This window comes from Lampris incognitus, chromosome 12 (genome assembly GCF_029633865.1).
Source record: "Lampris incognitus isolate fLamInc1 chromosome 12, fLamInc1.hap2, whole genome shotgun sequence".
Taxonomy (NCBI): Eukaryota; Metazoa; Chordata; class Actinopteri; order Lampriformes; family Lampridae; genus Lampris; species Lampris incognitus.
The window spans coordinates 3,241,341-3,261,340 of NC_079222.1; the positions used below are offsets into that span (position 1 = coordinate 3,241,341).

Below are 20,000 nucleotides of genomic sequence, written 5' to 3' on the forward strand. Positions count from 1 at the left end.
AGGCATCACATCATCAGGCATCACATCACCAGGCATCACATCACCAGGCATCACATCCTCAGGCATCACATCACCAGGCATCACATCATCAGGCATCACATCATCAGGCATCACATCACCAGGCATCACATCATCAGGCATCACATCATCAGGCATCACATTACCTTATGGCTGCTGGTTTTTCTTTGTGTTTAAGCAACACCACATGTGAGTCAGAAGAGAGAGGATATGGGCAGAAGAGAGGGTACGGGCGGAAGAGAGAGGATATGAGCAGAAGAGAGAGGATATGGGTAGAAGAGAGAGGATACGGGTAGAAGAGAGAGGATACGGGTAGAAGAGAGAGGATACGGGTAGAAGAGAGAGGATACGGGTAGAAGAGAGAGGATACGGGTAGAAGAGAGAGGATACGGGTAGAAGAGAGAGGATACAAGCAGAAGAGAGAGGATACGGGTAGAAGAGAGAGGATACGGGCAGAAGAGAGCGGATACGGGTAGAAGAGAGAGGATACGGGCAGAAGAGAGAGGATACGGGTAGAAGAGAGAGGATACGGGCAGAAGAGAGAGGATACGGGTAGAAGAGAGAGGATACGGGTAGAAGAGAGAGGATACGGGTAGAAGAGAGAGGATACGGGCAGAAGAGAGAGGATACGGGCAGAAGAGAGCGGATACGGGTAGAAGAGAGAGGATACGGGCAGAAGAGAGCGGATACGGGTAGAAGAGAGAGGATACGGGTAGAAGAGAGAGGATACGGGTAGAAGAGAGAGGATACGGGTAGAAGAGAGAGGATACGGGCAGAAGAGAGCGGATACGGGCAGAAGAGAGAGGATACGGGTAGAAGAGAGAGGATACGGGTAGAAGAGAGAGAATACGGGTAGAAGAGAGAGGATACGGGTAGAAGAGAGAGGATACGGGTAGAAGAGAGAGGATACGGGCAGAAGAGAGAGGATACGGGCAGAAGAGAGAGGATACGGGTAGAAGAGAGAGGATACGGGTAGAAGAGAGCGGATACGGGTAGAAGAGAGAGGATACGGGTAGAAGAGAGAGGACACGGGTAGAAGAGAGAGGATACGGGTAGAAGAGAGAGGATACGGGTAGAAGAGAGAGGATACGGGTAGAAGAGAGAGGATACGGGCAGAAGAGAGAGGATACGGGTAGAAGAGAGAGGATACGGGTAGAAGAGAGCGGATACGGGTAGAAGAGAGAGGATACGGGTAGAAGAGAGAGGATACGGGCAGAAGAGAGAGGATACGGGCAGAAGAGAGCGGATACGGGCAGAAGAGAGAGGATACGGGTAGAAGAGAGAGGATACGGGTAGAAGAGAGAGGATACGGGTAGAAGAGAGAGGATACGGGTAGAAGAGAGAGGATACGGGCAGAAGAGAGCGGATACGGGCAGAAGAGAGAGGATACGGGTAGAAGAGAGAGGATACGGGTAGAAGAGAGAGGATACGGGTAGAAGAGAGAGGATACGGGTAGAAGAGAGAGGATACGGGCAGAAGAGAGAGGATACGGGCAGAAGAGAGAGGATACGGGTAGAAGAGAGAGGATACGGGTAGAAGAGAGAGGATACGGGTAGAAGAGAGAGGATACGGGCAGAAGAGAGAGGATACGGGCAGAAGAGAGAGGATACGGGTAGAAGAGAGAGGATACGGGTAGAAGAGAGAGGATACGGGTAGAAGAGAGAGGATACGGGTAGAAGAGAGAGGATACGGGCAGAAGAGAGAGGATACGGGCAGAAGAGAGAGGATACGGGTAGAAGAGAGGATACGGGTAGAAGAGAGAGGATACGGGTAGAAGAGAGAGGATACGGGCAGAAGAGAGAGGATACGGGCAGAAGAGAGCGGATACGGGCAGAAGAGAGAGGATACGGGCAGAAGAGAGAGGATACGGGCAGAAGAGAGAGGATACGGGCAGAAGAGAGAGGATACGGGTAGAAGAGAGAGGATACGGGTAGAAGAGAGCGGATACGGGTAGAAGAGAGAGGATACGGGTAGAAGAGAGAGGATACGGGCAGAAGAGAGAGGATACGGGTAGAAGAGAGAGGATACGGGTAGAAGAGAGAGGATACGGGCAGAAGAGAGAGGATACGGGTAGAAGAGAGAGGATACGGGCAGAAGAGAGAGGATACGGGTAGAAGAGAGAGGATACGGGTAGAAGAGAGAGGATACGGGCAGAAGAGAGCGGATACGGGCAGAAGAGAGAGGATACGGGTAGAAGAGAGAGGATACGGGTAGAAGAGAGAGGATACGGGTAGAAGAGAGAGGATACGGGTAGAAGAGAGGATACGGGTAGAAGAGAGAGGATACGGGTAGAAGAGAGAGGATACGGGTAGAAGAGAGAGGATACGGGTAGAAGAGAGAGGATACGGGTAGAAGAGAGGATACGGGTAGAAGAGAGAGGATACGGGTAGAAGAGAGAGGATACGGGTAGAAGAGAGAGGATACGGGTAGAAGAGAGAGGATACGGGTAGAAGAGAGGATACGGGTAGAAGAGAGAGGATACGGGTAGAAGAGAGAGGATACGGGTAGAAGAGAGAGGATACGGGTAGAAGAGAGAGGATACGGGCAGAAGAGAGAGGATACGGGCAGAAGAGAGAGGATACGGGTAGAAGAGAGAGGATACGGGTAGAAGAGAGAGGATACGGGTAGAAGAGAGAGGATACGGGTAGAAGAGAGAGGATACGGGTAGAAGAGAGAGGATACGGGCAGAAGAGAGAGGATACGGGTAGAAGAGAGCGGATACGGGTAGAAGAGAGAGGATACGGGTAGAAGAGAGAGGATACGGGCAGAAGAGAGAGGATACGGGTAGAAGAGAGAGGATACGGGTAGAAGAGAGAGGATACGGGTAGAAGAGAGAGGATACGGGTAGAAGAGAGCGGATACGGGTAGAAGAGAGAGGATACGGGTAGAAGAGAGAGGATACGGGCAGAAGAGAGAGGATACGGGCAGAAGAGAGCGGATACGGGCAGAAGAGAGAGGATACGGGTAGAAGAGAGAGGATACGGGCAGAAGAGAGAGGATACGGGCAGAAGAGAGAGGATACGGGTAGAAGAGAGAGGATACGGGTAGAAGAGAGAGGATACGGGTAGAAGAGAGAGGATACGGGTAGAAGAGAGGATACGGGTAGAAGAGAGGATACGGGTAGAAGAGAGAGGATACGGGTAGAAGAGAGGATACGGGTAGAAGAGAGGATACGGGTAGAAGAGAGAGGATACGGGTAGAAGAGAGAGGATACGGGTAGAAGAGAGAGGATACGGGTAGAAGAGAGAGGATACGGGTAGAAGAGAGAGGATACGGGCAGAAGAGAGGATACGGGTAGAAGAGAGAGGATACGGGTAGAAGAGAGAGGATACGGGTAGAAGAGAGAGGATACGGGTAGAAGAGAGAGGATACGGGTAGAAGAGAGAGGATACGGGTAGAAGAGAGAGGATACGGGCAGAAGAGAGAGGATACGGGTAGAAGAGAGAGGATACGGGTAGAAGAGAGAGGATACGGGTAGAAGAGAGAGGATACGGGTAGAAGAGAGGATACGGGTAGAAGAGAGAGGATACGGGTAGAAGAGAGAGGATACGTGTAGAAGAGAGGATACGGGTAGAAGAGAGGATACGGGTAGAAGAGAGGATACGGGTAGAAGAGAGAGGATACGGGTAGAAGAGAGAGGATACGGGTAGAAGAGAGAGGATACGTGTAGAAGAGAGGATACGGGTAGAAGAGAGAGGATACGGGTAGAAGAGAGAGGATACGGGTAGAAGAGAGAGGATACAAGCAGAAGAGAGAGGATACGGGTAGAAGAGAGAGGATACGTGTAGAAGAGAGGATACGGGTAGAAGAGAGAGGATACGGGTAGAAGAGAGAGGATACGGGTAGAAGAGAGAGGATACGGGTAGAAGAGAGAGGATACGGGTAGAAGAGAGAGGATACAAGCAGAAGAGAGAGGATACGGGTAGAAGAGAGAGGATACGGGTAGAAGAGAGAGGATACGGGTAGAAGAGAGAGGATACGGGTGGATGGGTGTGATTGATGCGGAGTAGGCATCATTACGCACTAGGACAGAAGATGGGACGTGACTTTGCTGTTGTGACTCAATGAGGACGATGCTGGCGAGGAGGAGTGTCTGGGTGGGTGGATGAGTTTCTGGGTGGGTGGAGGAGTTTCTGGGTGGGTGGGTGAAGGAGGCGAGGCCAGCGAAGCAGGCGGTGGTGGCAGATTTTAGAGCACAGACTAGCGTTTAGGCTTGGACCATGGCCTGCAAGTGTGGAGCTGTGGCCTCATTAGTGGACTTAAATGGAAAACACAAGGGTTTTGGATTGAGTGTGAGCAGCAGCATTAGTGGGTGGAGGGAACCTGTCAGGGGAACAGCAGCAGACTTGGCTGCTGGCTGCAGTGTTCTGCTGAAGACTCGCCAGCTAGTGAGGGGATTGCAGTTGTCTGGATGCTCTAAAAGTGAATGATATATTATGGATGCTACTGACTCAGTAGATTGGTAATGCACACCTGCAGGATTGTGGTCAACACCTGTTCATTTATTCATTCGTTCATCCGTTCGTTCGTTCATTCATTCATTCATTCATTCATTCAATTTGTCTCAAACAACAGATGTTGACTAAAATGCACGTTGCTCAGTATGGTCAGAGTTAACATCATGCAGACAGCTCGGGGGGGGGGGGTCTGGTATACAGTGAGTGTAAAGATGCAGGTTGGACGATAGTGATGAGAGTAAAGACCTGGGGATCTATTTTTGTGTTGGTGCAGAGCTACTTGGCAATTTTCTCGAGCACAAGGTGAATTTTTTTTGGGGAGGGGTTTCCCCCCCTTTTTCTCCCCAATTGCACCCAGCCAATTACCCCACTCTTCCGAGCCATCTCGGTCGCTGCTCCACCCCCTCCGCTGATCCTGGGAGGGCTGCCGACCACCACCTGTCTCCTCCCATACATACAGCTGCTTCTTTTCACCTGACGGTGAGGAGTTTCGCCACGGGGACGTAGCGTGTGGGAGGATCACACTATTCCCCCTCCCCCCCGAACAGGCGCTCCGACCGACCAGAGGAGGCGTTAGTGCGGCGACCAGGACACATACCCACATCCGGCTTCCTATCCGCAGACACAGCCAATTGTGTCTGTAGGGGCGCCCGACCAAGCCGTAGGCAACACAGGGATTCGATCCGGCGATCCCTCTGTTGGTAGGCAATGGAATAGACCGCCACACTCCCCAGGCGCCCCAGGGGGGACAGGACTTTTGAGGATGTAATTCACATTCAAACAGCCAACAGGAGCCCACTCTGCAGGGCTCAATAAGCCTCACCGTACCGCAGCGTAACCTGTCGGTTGTTTTGTGTTCACACCAAAGACGACACTTCTCTCACCACCTTAGGCTCGTCCACAGGCAGGCCGTCAAAGCCCAGCGACCCAGATGGCAGCGAGTCATCCACCTTTACTCTGAAACCCCGCCAAGGACAAAAACACAACCGAATGAGCCGTGTGATTTTTATGTATTTCACACATCGCTCCTCTGCCGATGCTTCATCACTGTCTTTGGGTGGATGGCGGTGCGAGCTGAGGGTGACGTTCACATGTCACCCTTTACAACAGGGGAGTGATGATGATGACACCCAACAGAGGTCATGACTCAGACTTGATCCCGTGACAATGTGGGCACATGTTCTGCCCTCAGACCTCGGATCCACAAAATACTATGAATAGACTGACGTGTGTGTGCTCCAGGCCCGGGAAGCCCAGAGATGTGTCGGTTTTACTTGCCCCTACAACACCTCTTTGACCACGGTGATCAGGGTATCTGAGACAACATGAGACCATGTGAGGAGACCACGAGACGGATTCTCATTAAAACCAACGGAAATGGAGTTGTTTCAGGCGTTAGCCTGTGTTGTTGGGATCCACAAGACTGTTTAGCAGTGGGCCAAACAGTGGCCACGACCGAGCAGATGTGTTCATGTACCTCATCTCCTTAAACATGACACACCTCAAAGCCCGGGCAGCTTCTTAAGTTCATTACAGGTTCTTGAGTTCAGGGCGGCACGGTGGCGCAGTGGTTAGCATGGTCGCCTCACAGCAAGAAGGTCCTGGGTTCGAGCCCCGGGGTAGTCCAACCTTGGGGGTCGTCCCGGGTCGTCCTCTGTGTGGCGTTTGCATGTTCCCCTCGTGTCTGTGTGGGTTTCCTCCGGGTGCCCCGGTTTCCTCCCACAGTCCAAAGACCTGTAGGTCAGGTGGATCGGCCGTACTACATTGTCCCTAGGTGTGAATGTGTGTGTGTGTCGATGGGCCGCCAGGCCATCACAGGGCCGATACACACACACACACACACACACACACATTCATACCAAGGGGCAATTTAGTACGGCCGATCCACCTGACCTACATGTCTTTGAGTCACCTGACCTACATGTCTTTGAGTCACCTGACCTACATGTGTTTGATCCACCTGACCTACATGTCTTTGAGTCACCTGACCTACATGTCTTTGAGTCACCTGACCTACATGTCTTTGATTCACCTGACCTACATGTCTTTGAGTCAACTGACCTACATGTCTTTGAGTCACCTGACCTACATGTCTTTGAGTCACCTGACCTACATGTCTTTGAGTCACCTGACCTACATGTCTTTGATTCACCTGACCTACATGTCTTTGAGTCACCTGACCTACATGTCTTTGAGTCACCTGACCTACATGTCTTTGAGTCAACTGACCTACATGTCTTTGAGTCACCTGACCTACATGTCTTTGATTCACCTGACCTACATGTCTTTGATTCACCTGACCTACATGTCTTTGATTCACCTGACCTACATGTCTTTGAGTCACCTGACCTACATGTCTTTGATTCACCTGACCTACATGTCTTTGATCCACCTGACCTCCATGTGTTTGATCCACCTGACCTACATGTCTTTGATCCACCTGACCTACATGTCTTTGATTCACCTGACCTACATGTCTTTGAGTCACCTGACCTACATGTCTTTGATTCACCTGACCTACATGTCTTTGAGTCACCTGACCTACATGTCTTTGAGTCACCTGACCTACATGTCTTTGATTCACCTGACCTACATGTCTTTGAGTCACCTGACCTACATGTCTTTGAGTCACCTGACCTACATGTCTTTGAGTCACCTGACCTACATGTCTTTGAGTCACCTGACCTACATGTGTTTGGACTGTGGGAGGAAACCGGAGCCCCCGGAGGAAACCCACACAGACACGGGGAGAACATGCAAACTCCACAAAGAGGACGACCCAGGACGACTCACCAAGGTTGGACTACCCCAGGGCTCGAACCCAGGACCTTCTTGCTCTGAGGTGACCATGCTAACGACTGCACCATGTTCTTGAGTTTATTGTAAATGAATTGCTACCCCTGGTGATTCATTTCATCAGCTATTTGTGCTGCTTGAGCCTCAAGTGGTCTGATGCAACCGGCCTTCTCGCAGTCTTTTGACATACCGCATGGTGCCATGTGATGGTCATTACTGTCAGTAACATACAGAGAAGGCTCCTGCACACAAGCCTTGGTTACTATAGCGTGTGTTCGAACACGTGACCAAAAGTCATCAAAACTGTATTGTCGGCCATGTTGGAGGATAAGAACGCTGTAGGCGAATTGCACTTTAGCAGCAAAATCACTGTCGTCGTAATCGGAAATGCCTTCATTTTGTGTTATTTACAAATGTGGTAATAATAGCGATAAACGTAGACACTTATCAAAAATGACGAGGCGCCAGGAGAACAAGCCGGAGAACCGTCCACTGAGCGACGTAGGCTACGGCTTGCTGCCGTCAGTGGAGACCGAAGAGATGTCGAAAAGTGACGGTGTTTGCAGTGAGCACTTTTGGAGTGGAGCAGCTGCACAGCCGTGGGACAGATGGACTCCTGACTGGGTACCGAGCTTCAAACGTAGACATGACAAGTCTGAAACCCAGAACGAAAAAAGAGATGACATGCAGGAGGCCCGAAGTGACAGAGCAACCGAACAACGAAAGCGGGCTGCTGAGAAAGAACATGGGGAAAGAGAGGAAGCAAAGGCTTCAAAACTAACTCTTTTGAATGTATGATTCAAAATCTCTGCCCTCAGTACAAAAAGCCCCCCCCCCCACATCCCTCACCACAACAGTCACAGGAACAAAGGAAGTCCGGTGTTGCATGGAGAAACGGGTAGTTTCTGCCGATAAATGTGCCACATTTTGAAACCTTGAAATTCCTACGCAGAGGTTTCATCAACGTTTCATATTCAGCAACAGCAAGCTCCTCGTGGTCACAGCCATGCCTCGTAGCTGCTGTGCTGAATTTTAAAACATCTGGGTAGCTTCTAGTCTTGGTGAGCGACTGAGATGGCCGGGCTGAGTCAGTATGACAAGCTGCACAACACTTCGATGCACCAACCCCTCCAGCTGTGTTCGTAAAAACCACTTCCCTTCGAGTGTGAAATTGTTTCCCTTTCCACAGTTTTCACTTCCTGGTCTGTGATGTTCAGCTCTATTTTGTGGCACTCCCTGAGAAGCTCGGTGTACTCCAGAGTAGTAAACTCTTCATCGAAAAAGTCTCTGATCGATGTGACCTTTCTCGATTTTGACAGAAACGACTGTGAATAAGGTGACGTGACTGAAAGACAGACGGGCTTTACCTTGCATTGGTTCAGAGAGCAGCTTCACTTGGCTCTTTAGTTTCTGTCGCCTTCTTGGAGCTCTTCTCTTCTCTGTAGGTGCAGTTTCGTTGGTGTTCGTTGTCTTTAATGAGTGCTCGTATCTTCCTTCAGTTTTTCCACAGATTTAAAACGAGGGGCATTTACCTCTGCATCATCACCGTGCTTGACATATGGAGGCGAAAGCCATGTACGTTTCGCTTGAGTGCATCATAGTTTGCCATTAGGTCGTATCCACATTTCTATATAAAACAAGATGCTTGCTATGTGTGAGCAGCATTCGCCCGGTCCGGCCATGCAACCAGCACAGTGGGCAGAAGGGACTACCCCATCTTCAGTTGTTATGCTCCACAGCTGGACAAATGGACCATTCATCCGGTGAGATTGCCTAACTTTCACAAGCAAAACATGTGTCTGGTTTATAACACAACCAAGAACGTTATTAATAAATGCAGAAACCATGTGATTGTAGGCTTGAAGGCTTCCAAGTGCTTTGATGTTTTGTGTAAAAGCTTGTGTCCAAAACAAGATAGGAAAGTGTCACAAGATTCAGTTGGTGGTAGACATCCTGGACTGAACTTTTGAGCAGGAATGAGCAGTGGATCTATTCCGGTCTGGTTTATCTTCTCTTGGTAGCGACTTTTCACATCTCCTGCTTTATCTGCAGATGCCGATAGCATTAGTTTCCTGTTTACATGGTCACTCGCCATTTTCAATTACGCAAGTCCTCCAACATGGCCGCGGCCTCGTATTGAACACATGTGACGTCACGCGAACATACACTATACACGCCACTGCAGCCTGTATGTCGAGCGCGCTAATGAAGTACCGCCCTCAGCCAGTGGGTGCCGCCACTGTGCCAAAAATACAGTGTACCTTTAAGGGCGCACGAGGTAGGGTTAATTAAACACATGATAGATGAAATGGGTTAAAATGACGGCGGAGGAGAGATGAGCTTGGGGAAAATCAAGCTCGAAGACAGGTAAAATGAATTTTAAACTAAGGCTGAAGACAGATGAGATAAAATCAAATAAACGTTTCGGGGAAATGACGTAAATTTAATAAAGATTGAGGCTAGATGAGACAAATGAAAATAAAAAGAGACAGCTGAAATATGCTTCAATAAAATGCTGAGAACAGATGAGATGGAGGGTGAGGACGGATCAAAATGCTGAGAACAGATGAGATGGAGGTGAGGATGGATCACAATGCTGAGAACAGATGAGATGGAGGGTGAGGATGGATCACAATGCTGAGAACAGATGAGATGGAGGGTGAGGATGGATCACAATGCTGAGAACAGATGAGATGGAGGGTGAGGATGGATCACAATACTGAGAACAGATGAGATGGAGGGTGAGGATGGATCAAAATGCTGAGAACAGATGAGGTGGAGGGTGAGGATGGATCACAATGCTGAGAACAGATGAGATGGAGGGTGAGGACGGATCAAAATGCTGAGAACAGATGAGATGGAGGGCGAGGACGGATCACAATGCTGAGAACAGATGAGGTGGAGGGTGAGGATGGATCACAATGCTGAGAACAGATGAGATGGAGGGTGAGGATGGATCAAAATGCTGAGAACAGATGAGGTGGAGGGTGGGGATGGATCACAATGCTGAGAACAGATGAGATGGAGGGTGAGGACGGATCACAATGCTGAGAACAGATGAGGTGGAGGGTGAGGATGGATCAAAATGCTGAGAACAGATGAGATGGAGGGTGAGGATGGATCACAATGTTGAGAACAGATGAGATGGAGGGTGAGGATGGATCACAATGCTGAGAACAGATGAGGTGGAGGGTGAGGATGGATCACAATGCTGAGAACAGATGAGATGGAGGGTGGGGATGGATCAAAATGCTGAGAACAGATGAGATGGATGGTGAGGATGGATCACAATGTTGAGAACAGATGAGATGGAGGGTGGGGATGGATCACAATGCTGAGAACAGATGAGATGGAGGGTGGGGATGGATCACAATGCTGAGAACAGATGAGATGGATGGTGAGGATGGATCACAATGTTGAGAACAGATGAGATGGAGGGTGAGGATGGATCACAATGCTGAGAACAGATGAGATGGAGGGTGAGGATGGATCACAATGCTGAGAACAGATGAGATGGAGGGTGAGGATGGATCAAAATGTTGAGAACAGATGAGATGGAGGGTGAGGACGGATCACAATGCTGAGAACAGATGAGATGGAGGGTGAGGATGGATCACAATGCTGAGAACAGATGAGATGGAGGGTGAGGATGGATCACAATGCTGAGAACAGATGAGATGGAGGGTGAGGATGGATCACAATGCTGGGAACAGATGAGATGGAGGGTGAGGATGGATCACAATGCTGAGAACAGATGAGACGGAGGGTGAGGACGGATCACAATGCTGAGAACAGATGAGATGGAGGGTGAGGACGGATCACAATGCTGAGAACAGATGAGATGGAGGGTGAGGACGGATCACAATGCTGAGAACAGATGAGATGGAGGGTGAGGATGGATCACAATGCTGAGAACAGATGAGATGGAGGGTGGGGATGGATCACAATGCTGAGAACAGATGAGATGGAGGGTGAGGATGGATCACAATGCTGAGAACAGATGAGATGGAGGGTGAGGATGGATCACAATGCTGAGAACAGATGAGATGGAGGGTGAGGATGGATCACAATGCTGAGAACAGATGAGATGGAGGGTGAGGATGGATCACAATGCTGAGAACAGATGAGATGGAGGGTGAGGATGGATCACAATACTGAGAACAGATGAGATGGAGGGTGAGGATGGATCAAAATGCTGAGAACAGATGAGGTGGAGGGTGAGGATGGATCACAATGCTGAGAACAGATGAGGTGGAGGGTGAGGATGGATCACAATGCTGAGAACAGATGAGATGGAGGGTGAGGACGGATCAAAATGCTGAGAACAGATGAGATGGAGGGTGAGGACGGATCACAATGCTGAGAACAGATGAGATGGAGGGTGAGGATGGATCACAATGCTGAGAACAGATGAGGTGGAGGGTGAGGATGGATCACAATGCTGAGAACAGATGAGATGGAGGGTGAGGACGGATCACAATGCTGAGAACAGATGAGATGGAGGGTGAGGACGGATCACAATGCTGAGAACAGATGAGATGGAGGGTGAGGACGGATCACAATGCTGAGAACAGATGAGGTGGAGGGTGGGGATGGATCACAATGCTGAGAACAGATGAGATGGAGGGTGAGGATGGATCACAATGCTGAGAACAGATGAGGTGGAGGGTGAGGACGGATCACAATGCTGAGAACAGATGAGGTGGAGGGTGGGGATGGATCACAATGCTGAGAACAGATGAGATGGAGGGTGAGGATGGATCACAATGCTGAGAACAGATGAGATGGAGGGTGAGGACGGATCAAAATGCTGAGAACAGATGAGATGGAGGGTGAGGACGGATCAAAATGCTGAGAACAGATGAGATGGAGGGTGAGGACGGATCACAATGCTGAGAACAGATGAGATGGAGGGTGAGGATGGATCACAATGCTGAGAACAGATGAGATGGAGGGTGGGGATGGATCACAATGCTGAGAACAGATGAGATGGAGGGTGAGGATGGATCACAATGCTGAGAACAGATGAGATGGAGGGTGAGGACGGATCAAAATGCTGAGAACAGATGAGATGGAGGGTGAGGATGGATCAAAATGCTGAGAACAGATGAGATGGAGGGTGAGGATGGATCACAATGCTGGGAACAGATGAGATGGAGGGTGAGGATGGATCACAATGCTGAGAACAGATGAGATGGAGGGTGAGGACGGATCACAATGCTGAGAACAGATGAGATGGAGGGTGAGGACAGATCCGACAGGTGAAACTAAATGTTGAAGATAACGTTCATGAAGATGTTTTAAGTAATTGTGAGGACAGAGGAAAGTAAAGCTTACATAAATGTACAAGCAGCTTGCTAGAGGTAATTCAGGGCCTGTGTACGTCATGGACAGCTGATTTATCGGAGGTTAGGTGATTAAAAACAGCTTGCATAACAGCTCCAGGGAGACAGCATGGGCTCCTGACTTGGTCTCTGAATAAACCTGCTCGCGTATTGCTCGGCAAATTAAATGTGTTATTAAAAACAGAGCACTAACAGAAAGAAAGCCACTTTTTTGAAAGCCACTTTATTTTGTCATCGTACATTGTTGGGTTGGAATATGGTCATGAGTATGGCTTGGAATATGGCTCACTTATGGTCATGAGCTTTGGGTAGTGACCGAAAGGGTGAGATTGTGGATACAAGCGGCTGAAATGAGTTTCCTCCGTAGGGTGTCTAGGCTCTGCCTTAGAGATATGGTGAGGAGCTCGGACATCCGGAGGGAGCTCGGAGTAGAGCCGCTGCTCCTTCACGTCGAAAGGAGCAAGTTGAGGTGGTTCGGGCATCTGATCCGGATGCCTCCTGGGCGCCCTCCTTTGGAGGTTTTCCGGGCACGGCCAACTGGGAGGAGACCTCGGGGTAGACCCAGAACTCGCTGGAGGGACTACATGTCCAATCTGGCCTGGGAGCACCTTGGGATCCCCCAGGAGGAGCAGGAGGGCGTTGCTGGGGAGAGGGAGGTCTGGAGTGCCCTACTTAGCTTGCTGCCACCGTGACCCCACCCCGGAGAAGTGGCTGAAGATGAACGAACAGTTGTTCGGTTACAATGAAATGTCTTCTCTGCACGTAACCCATCCTGTTGTGTAGGAGCAGTGGGCAGCTGCAGCACCCGGGGACCAACAACAGTTCTTCTTTTCATTGCCTTGCTCAGGGGCACTGGCAGGAGTATTCACCCAGGTCTTTTTGATGGTGGGAGGAAAGCGGAGCACCTGGAGGAAACCCACGCAGACACGGGGAGAACATGCAAACGCCGCACAGGAAGGACCCGGGATGGCCTGGGGTTCGAACCCGGGGCCTTCCTGCTGTGAGGCAGCAGTGCTGACCACTGGGCCACCGTTTCCACGAAGTTCTCCTTAGGAGCCAAGTTAAGAAACCATCCCCAAACCGTGCAACCCGTCTGAACGATGGAGATCCTACACAGCCGTTAACAGTAAAATGTCCACAGCAGCAGCAGCAGCCCACGCTGGGCGGCGTTATGGCTACAGGGACTCTGTCCTTATACGCACGGTGGCACGCTGCCCTAATTTGATATCAGGTGATGAAGTTCATACTAAAGCCATAACCATGGGCGTCCGGGTAGCCTAGTGGTCTATTCCATTGCCTACCTATGGGCGGTTCGAATCCCTGTGTTACCTCTGGCTTGGTCGGGCATCCCTACAGACACAACCGGCCGTGTCTGTGGGTGGGAAGCCGGATGTGGGTATGTGTCCTGGTCGCTGCACTAGCGCCTCCTCTGGTCGGTCTTGGCGCCTGTTTTGGGGGGGGGGGAACTGGAGGAATAGCGTGATCCTCCCACGTGCTACGTCCCCTTGGTGAAACTCCTCACTGTCAGGTGAAAAGAAGCGGCTGGTGACTCCACATGTATGGGAGGAGGCATGTGGTAGTCTGCAGCCCTCCCCGGATGAGCGGGGGGGGGGGGGTGGGGGGGGGGGTGGAGCAGAGACCGGGACGGCTCAGAAGAGTGGGGTGATTGGCCAAGTACAATTGGGGAGGAAAAGGAGGGGGTTAACCTTAGCTGCTGGGGCTTCCTTTGCAGAATTGTTTTTAAACTGCCCCTGTCCGTTTGCCCCTGTCCGTTTGCCCCTGTCCGTTTGCCCCAGGCCGTTTGCCCCTGGCCGTTTGCCCCAGGCCGTTTGCCCCTGTCTGTTTGCCCCTGTCCGTTTGCCCCAGGCCGTTTGCCCCTGGCCGTTTGCCCCTGTCCGTTTGGGTCCTGTGGCACACTTGTGTACAGGCCAGTGGGAACACAGCATTCTATATGTGCTGATGACCTTATTCTCTCTCTGGAAACTTCTGTGCCAGCCATGTTTGATCTGCTGCACTATTTGGAAGGATAACAGGATATGAAGTAAACAAAGACAACTCTGTGTGTGTGTGTGTGTCTGTGTGTGTGTGTGTGTGTGTGTATGTGTGTGTGTGTATGTGTGTGTGTGTGTGTGTGTATGTGTGTGTGTGTGTGTGTATGTATATATATATATATATATATATCTGTTGCAGCTTGAAAAGCGCCATATAAAATGCCACTTGATTGTTTGATTGATTAATTGATTGATTGATCGATTGGTCGGTTGATTGATTAATTGATTGATTGATTGGTCGGTTGATTGATTGTTTGATTGATTGATTGATCGATTGGTCGGTCGGTTGATTGATTGATTGATTAATTGATTGATTGATCGGTTGGTCGGTCGGTTGATTGATTGATTGATCGATTGGTCGGTCGGTTGATTGAGTGATTGCTTGTGTAATCTTTGGGCTCGTGCATGCAGAGTAACCGTAGGTAGCAGGGTTCTGGGGGGAGGAGGGGGAGGGGGGGGGTGGCTGTTGTGTGAGCGGGGGAAGTGAGACGGGGGAGTTGTGGTGGTGGGAGACGTCGGCCAGGGACGCTGGCGTGCCGTCAGTCGGCTGGTTGCTGCAGGCGCACGTCCGTCACGTCAGCCAAGAGGAGGCCTGATCCGGTCTGCCATGTGGCCCCTGGCAGGGAGCTTTTGTCAGATGTGATAGACACTCAAATATCAACACCCCACCCACCCACCCCACCCGCCCACCACACACACCCACCACACACACACACACACCTTGCAGGTCCGTTGTGCCATGGTACGACATTCGGGTGTAGACCGTCTCCAGTGAAGGATCCGGTCCTGTTGCAGCCGCCACCCAAACGCCGTTCTGCCGCTGCTGGTACTGTGCCGTGGACTGTGCTCTCTAACTTGTGTTGTCCTCTCTGCCCACTGCAGGCTGCTCAGAAACAGGCGAAGAACAGAAAAAAGGTAAGTGCCCCACACCGCCCCACCCTCCCTGCTGCATGGGCAGCTCGCCTGTCGCTACCTTCCGTTTTGTCCGTTTTGTCTTTGTGTCGGTGTGTTGAATTCCAGGCCTCCGGCGGGGCGTGAGGGGGCAGATGCGTCACGAGGGCGGGGCCCAACGTGGACTTTCCGCTCGACATGTTTTCAGATGGTACGGGCCGAGACGGTACCGGCTGGGTCCGTGTGCTTGATGTAGGTCAGAACACAGGGCCGGGGCGTCGGTCCAGCCGGAGAGGCCCGTGGGCGGTCAGACTGACGGCCGGGTCTCCGTCTGGTCTGGTCTGGTCTGGTCTGGTCTGGTCTGGTCTGGCAGGAGGAAGCCCGGCCGACACCAGCACATTTTAACGGCGGTGATGCCGCAGCCGGGATGTGAACCCGGGTCTCCGTCTGGTCTGGTCTGGTCTGGTCTGGTCTGGTCTGGCAGGAGGAAGCCCGGCCGACACCAGCACATTTTAACGGCTGTGATGCTGCAGCCGGGATGTGAACCCGGGTCTCCGTCTGGTCTGGTCTGGTCTGGTCTGGTCTGGCAGGAGGAAGCCCGGCCGACACCAGCACATTTTAACGGCGGTGATGCTGCAGCCGGGATGTGAACCCGGGTCTCCGTCTGGTCTGGTCTGGTCTGGTCTGGTCTGGTCTGGCAGGAGGAAGCCCGGCCGACACCAGCACATTTTAACGGCTGTGATGCTGCAGCCGGGATGTGAACCCGGGTCTCCGTCTGGTCTGGTCTGGTCTGGTCTGGTCTGGCAGGAGGAAGCCCGGCCGACACCAGCACATTTTAACGGCGGTGATGCTGCAGCCGGGATGTGAACCCGGGTCTCCGTCTGGTCTGGTCTGGTCTGGTCTGGCAGGAGGAAGCCCGGCCGACACCAGCACATTTTAACGGCTGTGATGCCGCAGCCGGGATGTGAACCCGGGTCTCCCAGGCCACAGGCGACTACGTCAAACAGTGGACTACAGGATTCGACCCGTTGGCCAGGGGCGAGCGAGTCTGTTTATCCGTGCGCGTTACGCTGCCCCCCTCCTTCAGGAAGCTCCAGCCCCCCCCTCCCCCCCCCCCCACGCCTCTGGACACACGCGCTCCCCCGAACCCGCCACATTGGTGTCAGAAGAGGGATGGCGACGCCCTGAATTGGCTACAATGCTGTTTTTACACCATTTAAACGTCGGAGAGACGTGGTCGAACTGGAATATAAAAGCTGGAAAAGTGGGAATATTACCGGAAAACAGAACAGGAAACACACGTTACTGAGCTGACCAACACACGTGACAAGGCCCACAAGACGGGACACGCAGCACGCAGATGAATGTTGAAACAACGACCGCAACCGAAAACTACTGGAACCACCGCCGCGGTGTTTAAACTCTATAGTGTGTCAAGATAAACACCCAGCTGAGATATTCATGCGTTACATGTGTTAGTGTGTCTGTTGTGAAACTAGCTGACACCAAAATTAACATGTTAACAACTTTAATACTATTTTTAAACCATTTAAAATGGCCGCTGTCCAATGCCTGTAAATCCTGCAGCGCCTCGCTGGTAGTCATGGTGCGTCTGTAACCAGACATGTTGGACATCATCACACATCAAGTGTAGACTATTTGTCTCCACTGGAGGGCGCTAGTGGGTTTCTAGGACAGAGCAACGAACTTCACGAAGGAAATGACGCCACCAACACACGTCATGAATACTGACATGACGCACACCATCACGCACACATTACGAGGCGCTCATTTTCACCGCCACGGTCGTTTTAGGTCGACCTCATAACTTGTTTTGTGCAGTTGATCTGAAACTCAGCAGGTCTCTGTCTTTTTTTCCACAAAGTTATTAAACTTTGAAAATCCCAAACCGTCAAAATGACGGCCGTGGTCGTTGCAGTGTTACCACCTCCAGCACACCGCCGTGTCAGTCCAGCGGCTGCTGGTTGTTTTACAAGCTTTATTTGGCCCTCATTAATACAACTGATCCGCTCGAATGGTTCATCTGTCAGATCCTTGTGATGTTTTCACCCTGTGTCAGACTTCTGCAAGCCGTGGTTGATGCAGCTTTGATCAGACCACAATATTAGTGATAACAGTAATGCAGCTGATAAACAACACACTTCATTAATAACACTGCTCAAAGTGCAACAAGTTAGGAGGCCGTTAAGAACACAGGAAAGTAGAATAAAAGTAAAAACTATGATAGGAGTCTTTAAAATCTATTGATGGTTTGTTAAAGCTGATTTCTTTGCCTCCCTTTCAGAGTCCTGACGGAGAGGCTCCGCCCACCACAGAGGTGGATCTCTTCATGTCCACGCAGAGGATCAAGGTGCTCAACGCAGACACTCAGGTACAAAGCGGATGTAAATCTATGCAGAGCTCTTCATTGTACATGCAGAGCTCTTCATTATCTCTTGATTATACATGCAGGGCGCTTCATTATACATTCAGAACTCTTAATTATACATACAGAGCCCTTCATTATACATGCAGAGCTCTTCATTATCTCTTCATTATACATGCAGGGCGCTTCATTATACATTCAGAACTCTTAACTATACATGCAGAGCGCTTCATTATACATGCAGATCTCTTCATTATCTCTTCATTATACATGCAGGGCGCTTCATTATACATTCAGAACTCTTAACTATACATGCAGAGCTCTTCATTATACATGCAGAGCTCTTCATTATCTCTTCATTATACATGCAGGGCGCTTCATTATACATTCAGAACTCTTAACTATACATGCAGAGCGCTTCATTATACATGCAGATCTCTTCATTATACATGCAGAGCTCTTCATTATACATGCAGAGCTCTCTGTTTTACATGCAAAACTCTTAACTATACATGCAGAGCTCTTTATTATACATGCAGAGCTCTCTGTTTTACATGCAAAACTCTTAATTATACATGCAGAGAGCTCTTTATTATACATGTAGATCGCTTCATTATACATGCAGAGCTCTTAATTATACATGCAGAGCTCTTCATTATACATGCAGAACTCTTAATTTTACATACAGAGTTCGTCATTGGCAAATCAGAAACAGGGCTTCACAGTTAGGACCAGAATACAAAACAAGTAATGACTACAAACAAAGCTGCACAAGAAAAATGGCTGTGGCAAGAAACACTGAAACGATAGCTGAAACAGAGACATACACATGTTGGAGCACATATGATGAAGTAATTGTGTGCTGTTGGTGACTGACTGTAAAGACCAAGTATCCTTTATCCCATAGTGTATGTCACCAGGGCAGAGTTAACTGTTGATCCTGTTTTTTTTTTTAATTTGGCCAATCAGAGGTTTATAATTCTCTGTCAGTCAAAACTCATTCAGGGTGGTTAAGGTTAGAGTTAAAGGTTGGGGTGGGTGTTGACATGCCTACAATTGAAGAAGAAGAAGAAGAAGAAGAAGAAGAAGAAGAAGAAGAAGAAGACACACCAGCGCCATGTTTTTCTGCAGCTACGGTCTGCAGAGACACCATACTCATAGTTTAGGCTGCAGGGACTTAGGAATGTCTGGTTGAACGGGGAGTCAAAGAGGCCATCTATGTGAAGAAGGAACAACCATTGCTGAACCGGGGGGGGGGGGGTCTAAGAGTACATCTGTCACCATCTTACAATGCTGTGATTGCAACTATTCCCCAACCCTCTGTGAATAGGCCATTGTAACTCTAGTTGATGGTCACACCCTTATTTGCATATGAAACTGCTCGTTGGTTTGGGTCGTTATTGTTTATAAGGGTGGGGGTACCTGCAGTCACTGTATTGTTTATAAGGGTGGGGTACCTGCAGTCACTGTATTGTTTATAAGGGTGGGGGTACCTGCAGTCACTGTATTGTTTATAAGGGTGGGGACACCTGCAGTCACTGTATTGTTTATAAGGGTGGGGACACCTGCAGTCACTGTATTGTTTATAAGGGTGGGGACACCTGCAGTCACTGTATTGTTTATAAGGGTGGGGACACCTGCAGTCACTGTATTGTTTATAAGGGTGGCGTACCTGCAGTCACTGTATTGTTTATAAGGGTGGGGACACCTGCAGTCACTGTGTTGTTTATAAGGGTGGCGTACCTGCAGTCACTGTATTGTTTATAAGGGTGGGACACCTGCAGCCACTGTATTGTTTATAAGGGGTGGGGTACCTGCAGCCACTGTATTGTTTATAAGGGTGGGGACACCTGCAGACACTATTGTTTATAAGGGTGGGGACACCTGCAGTCACTGTATTGTTTATAAGGGTGGGGACACCTGCAGTCACTGTATTGTTTATAAGGGTGGGGACACCTGCAGTCACTGTATTGTTTATAAGGGTGGGGTACCTGCAGCCACTGTATTGTTTATAAGGGTGGGGTACCTGCAGTCAGTTGAGACTGAAGAGGTCACT

At 50.2% G+C, this 20,000-nt stretch overlaps 2 protein-coding genes across 2 annotated transcripts in view; one reads left to right on the plus strand and one right to left on the minus strand.

Moving 5' to 3' along the window:
- LOC130122122 (MAM domain-containing protein 2-like) overlaps positions 1-156 on the minus strand; it is a 28,399-nt gene extending 28,243 nt beyond the window's left edge. The window contains exon 1 of the mRNA XM_056291161.1: positions 30-156. Within this exon, the coding sequence (XP_056147136.1) occupies positions 30-156 (127 nt within the window). The remainder of the gene's footprint in view (positions 1-29) is intronic.
- Positions 157-7,724: 7,568 nt separating this feature from the next.
- The window catches only part of LOC130122124 (amyloid-beta A4 precursor protein-binding family A member 1-like), a 26,292-nt gene continuing 14,016 nt past the window's right edge, over positions 7,725-20,000 (plus strand). Inside the window, exons 1-4 of the mRNA XM_056291162.1 lie at positions 7,725-7,836; positions 14,413-14,537; positions 15,550-15,582; positions 17,864-17,950. Coding sequence (XP_056147137.1) covers positions 7,725-7,836; positions 14,413-14,537; positions 15,550-15,582; positions 17,864-17,950 — 357 coding nt within the window. The remainder of the gene's footprint in view (positions 7,837-14,412; positions 14,538-15,549; positions 15,583-17,863; positions 17,951-20,000) is intronic.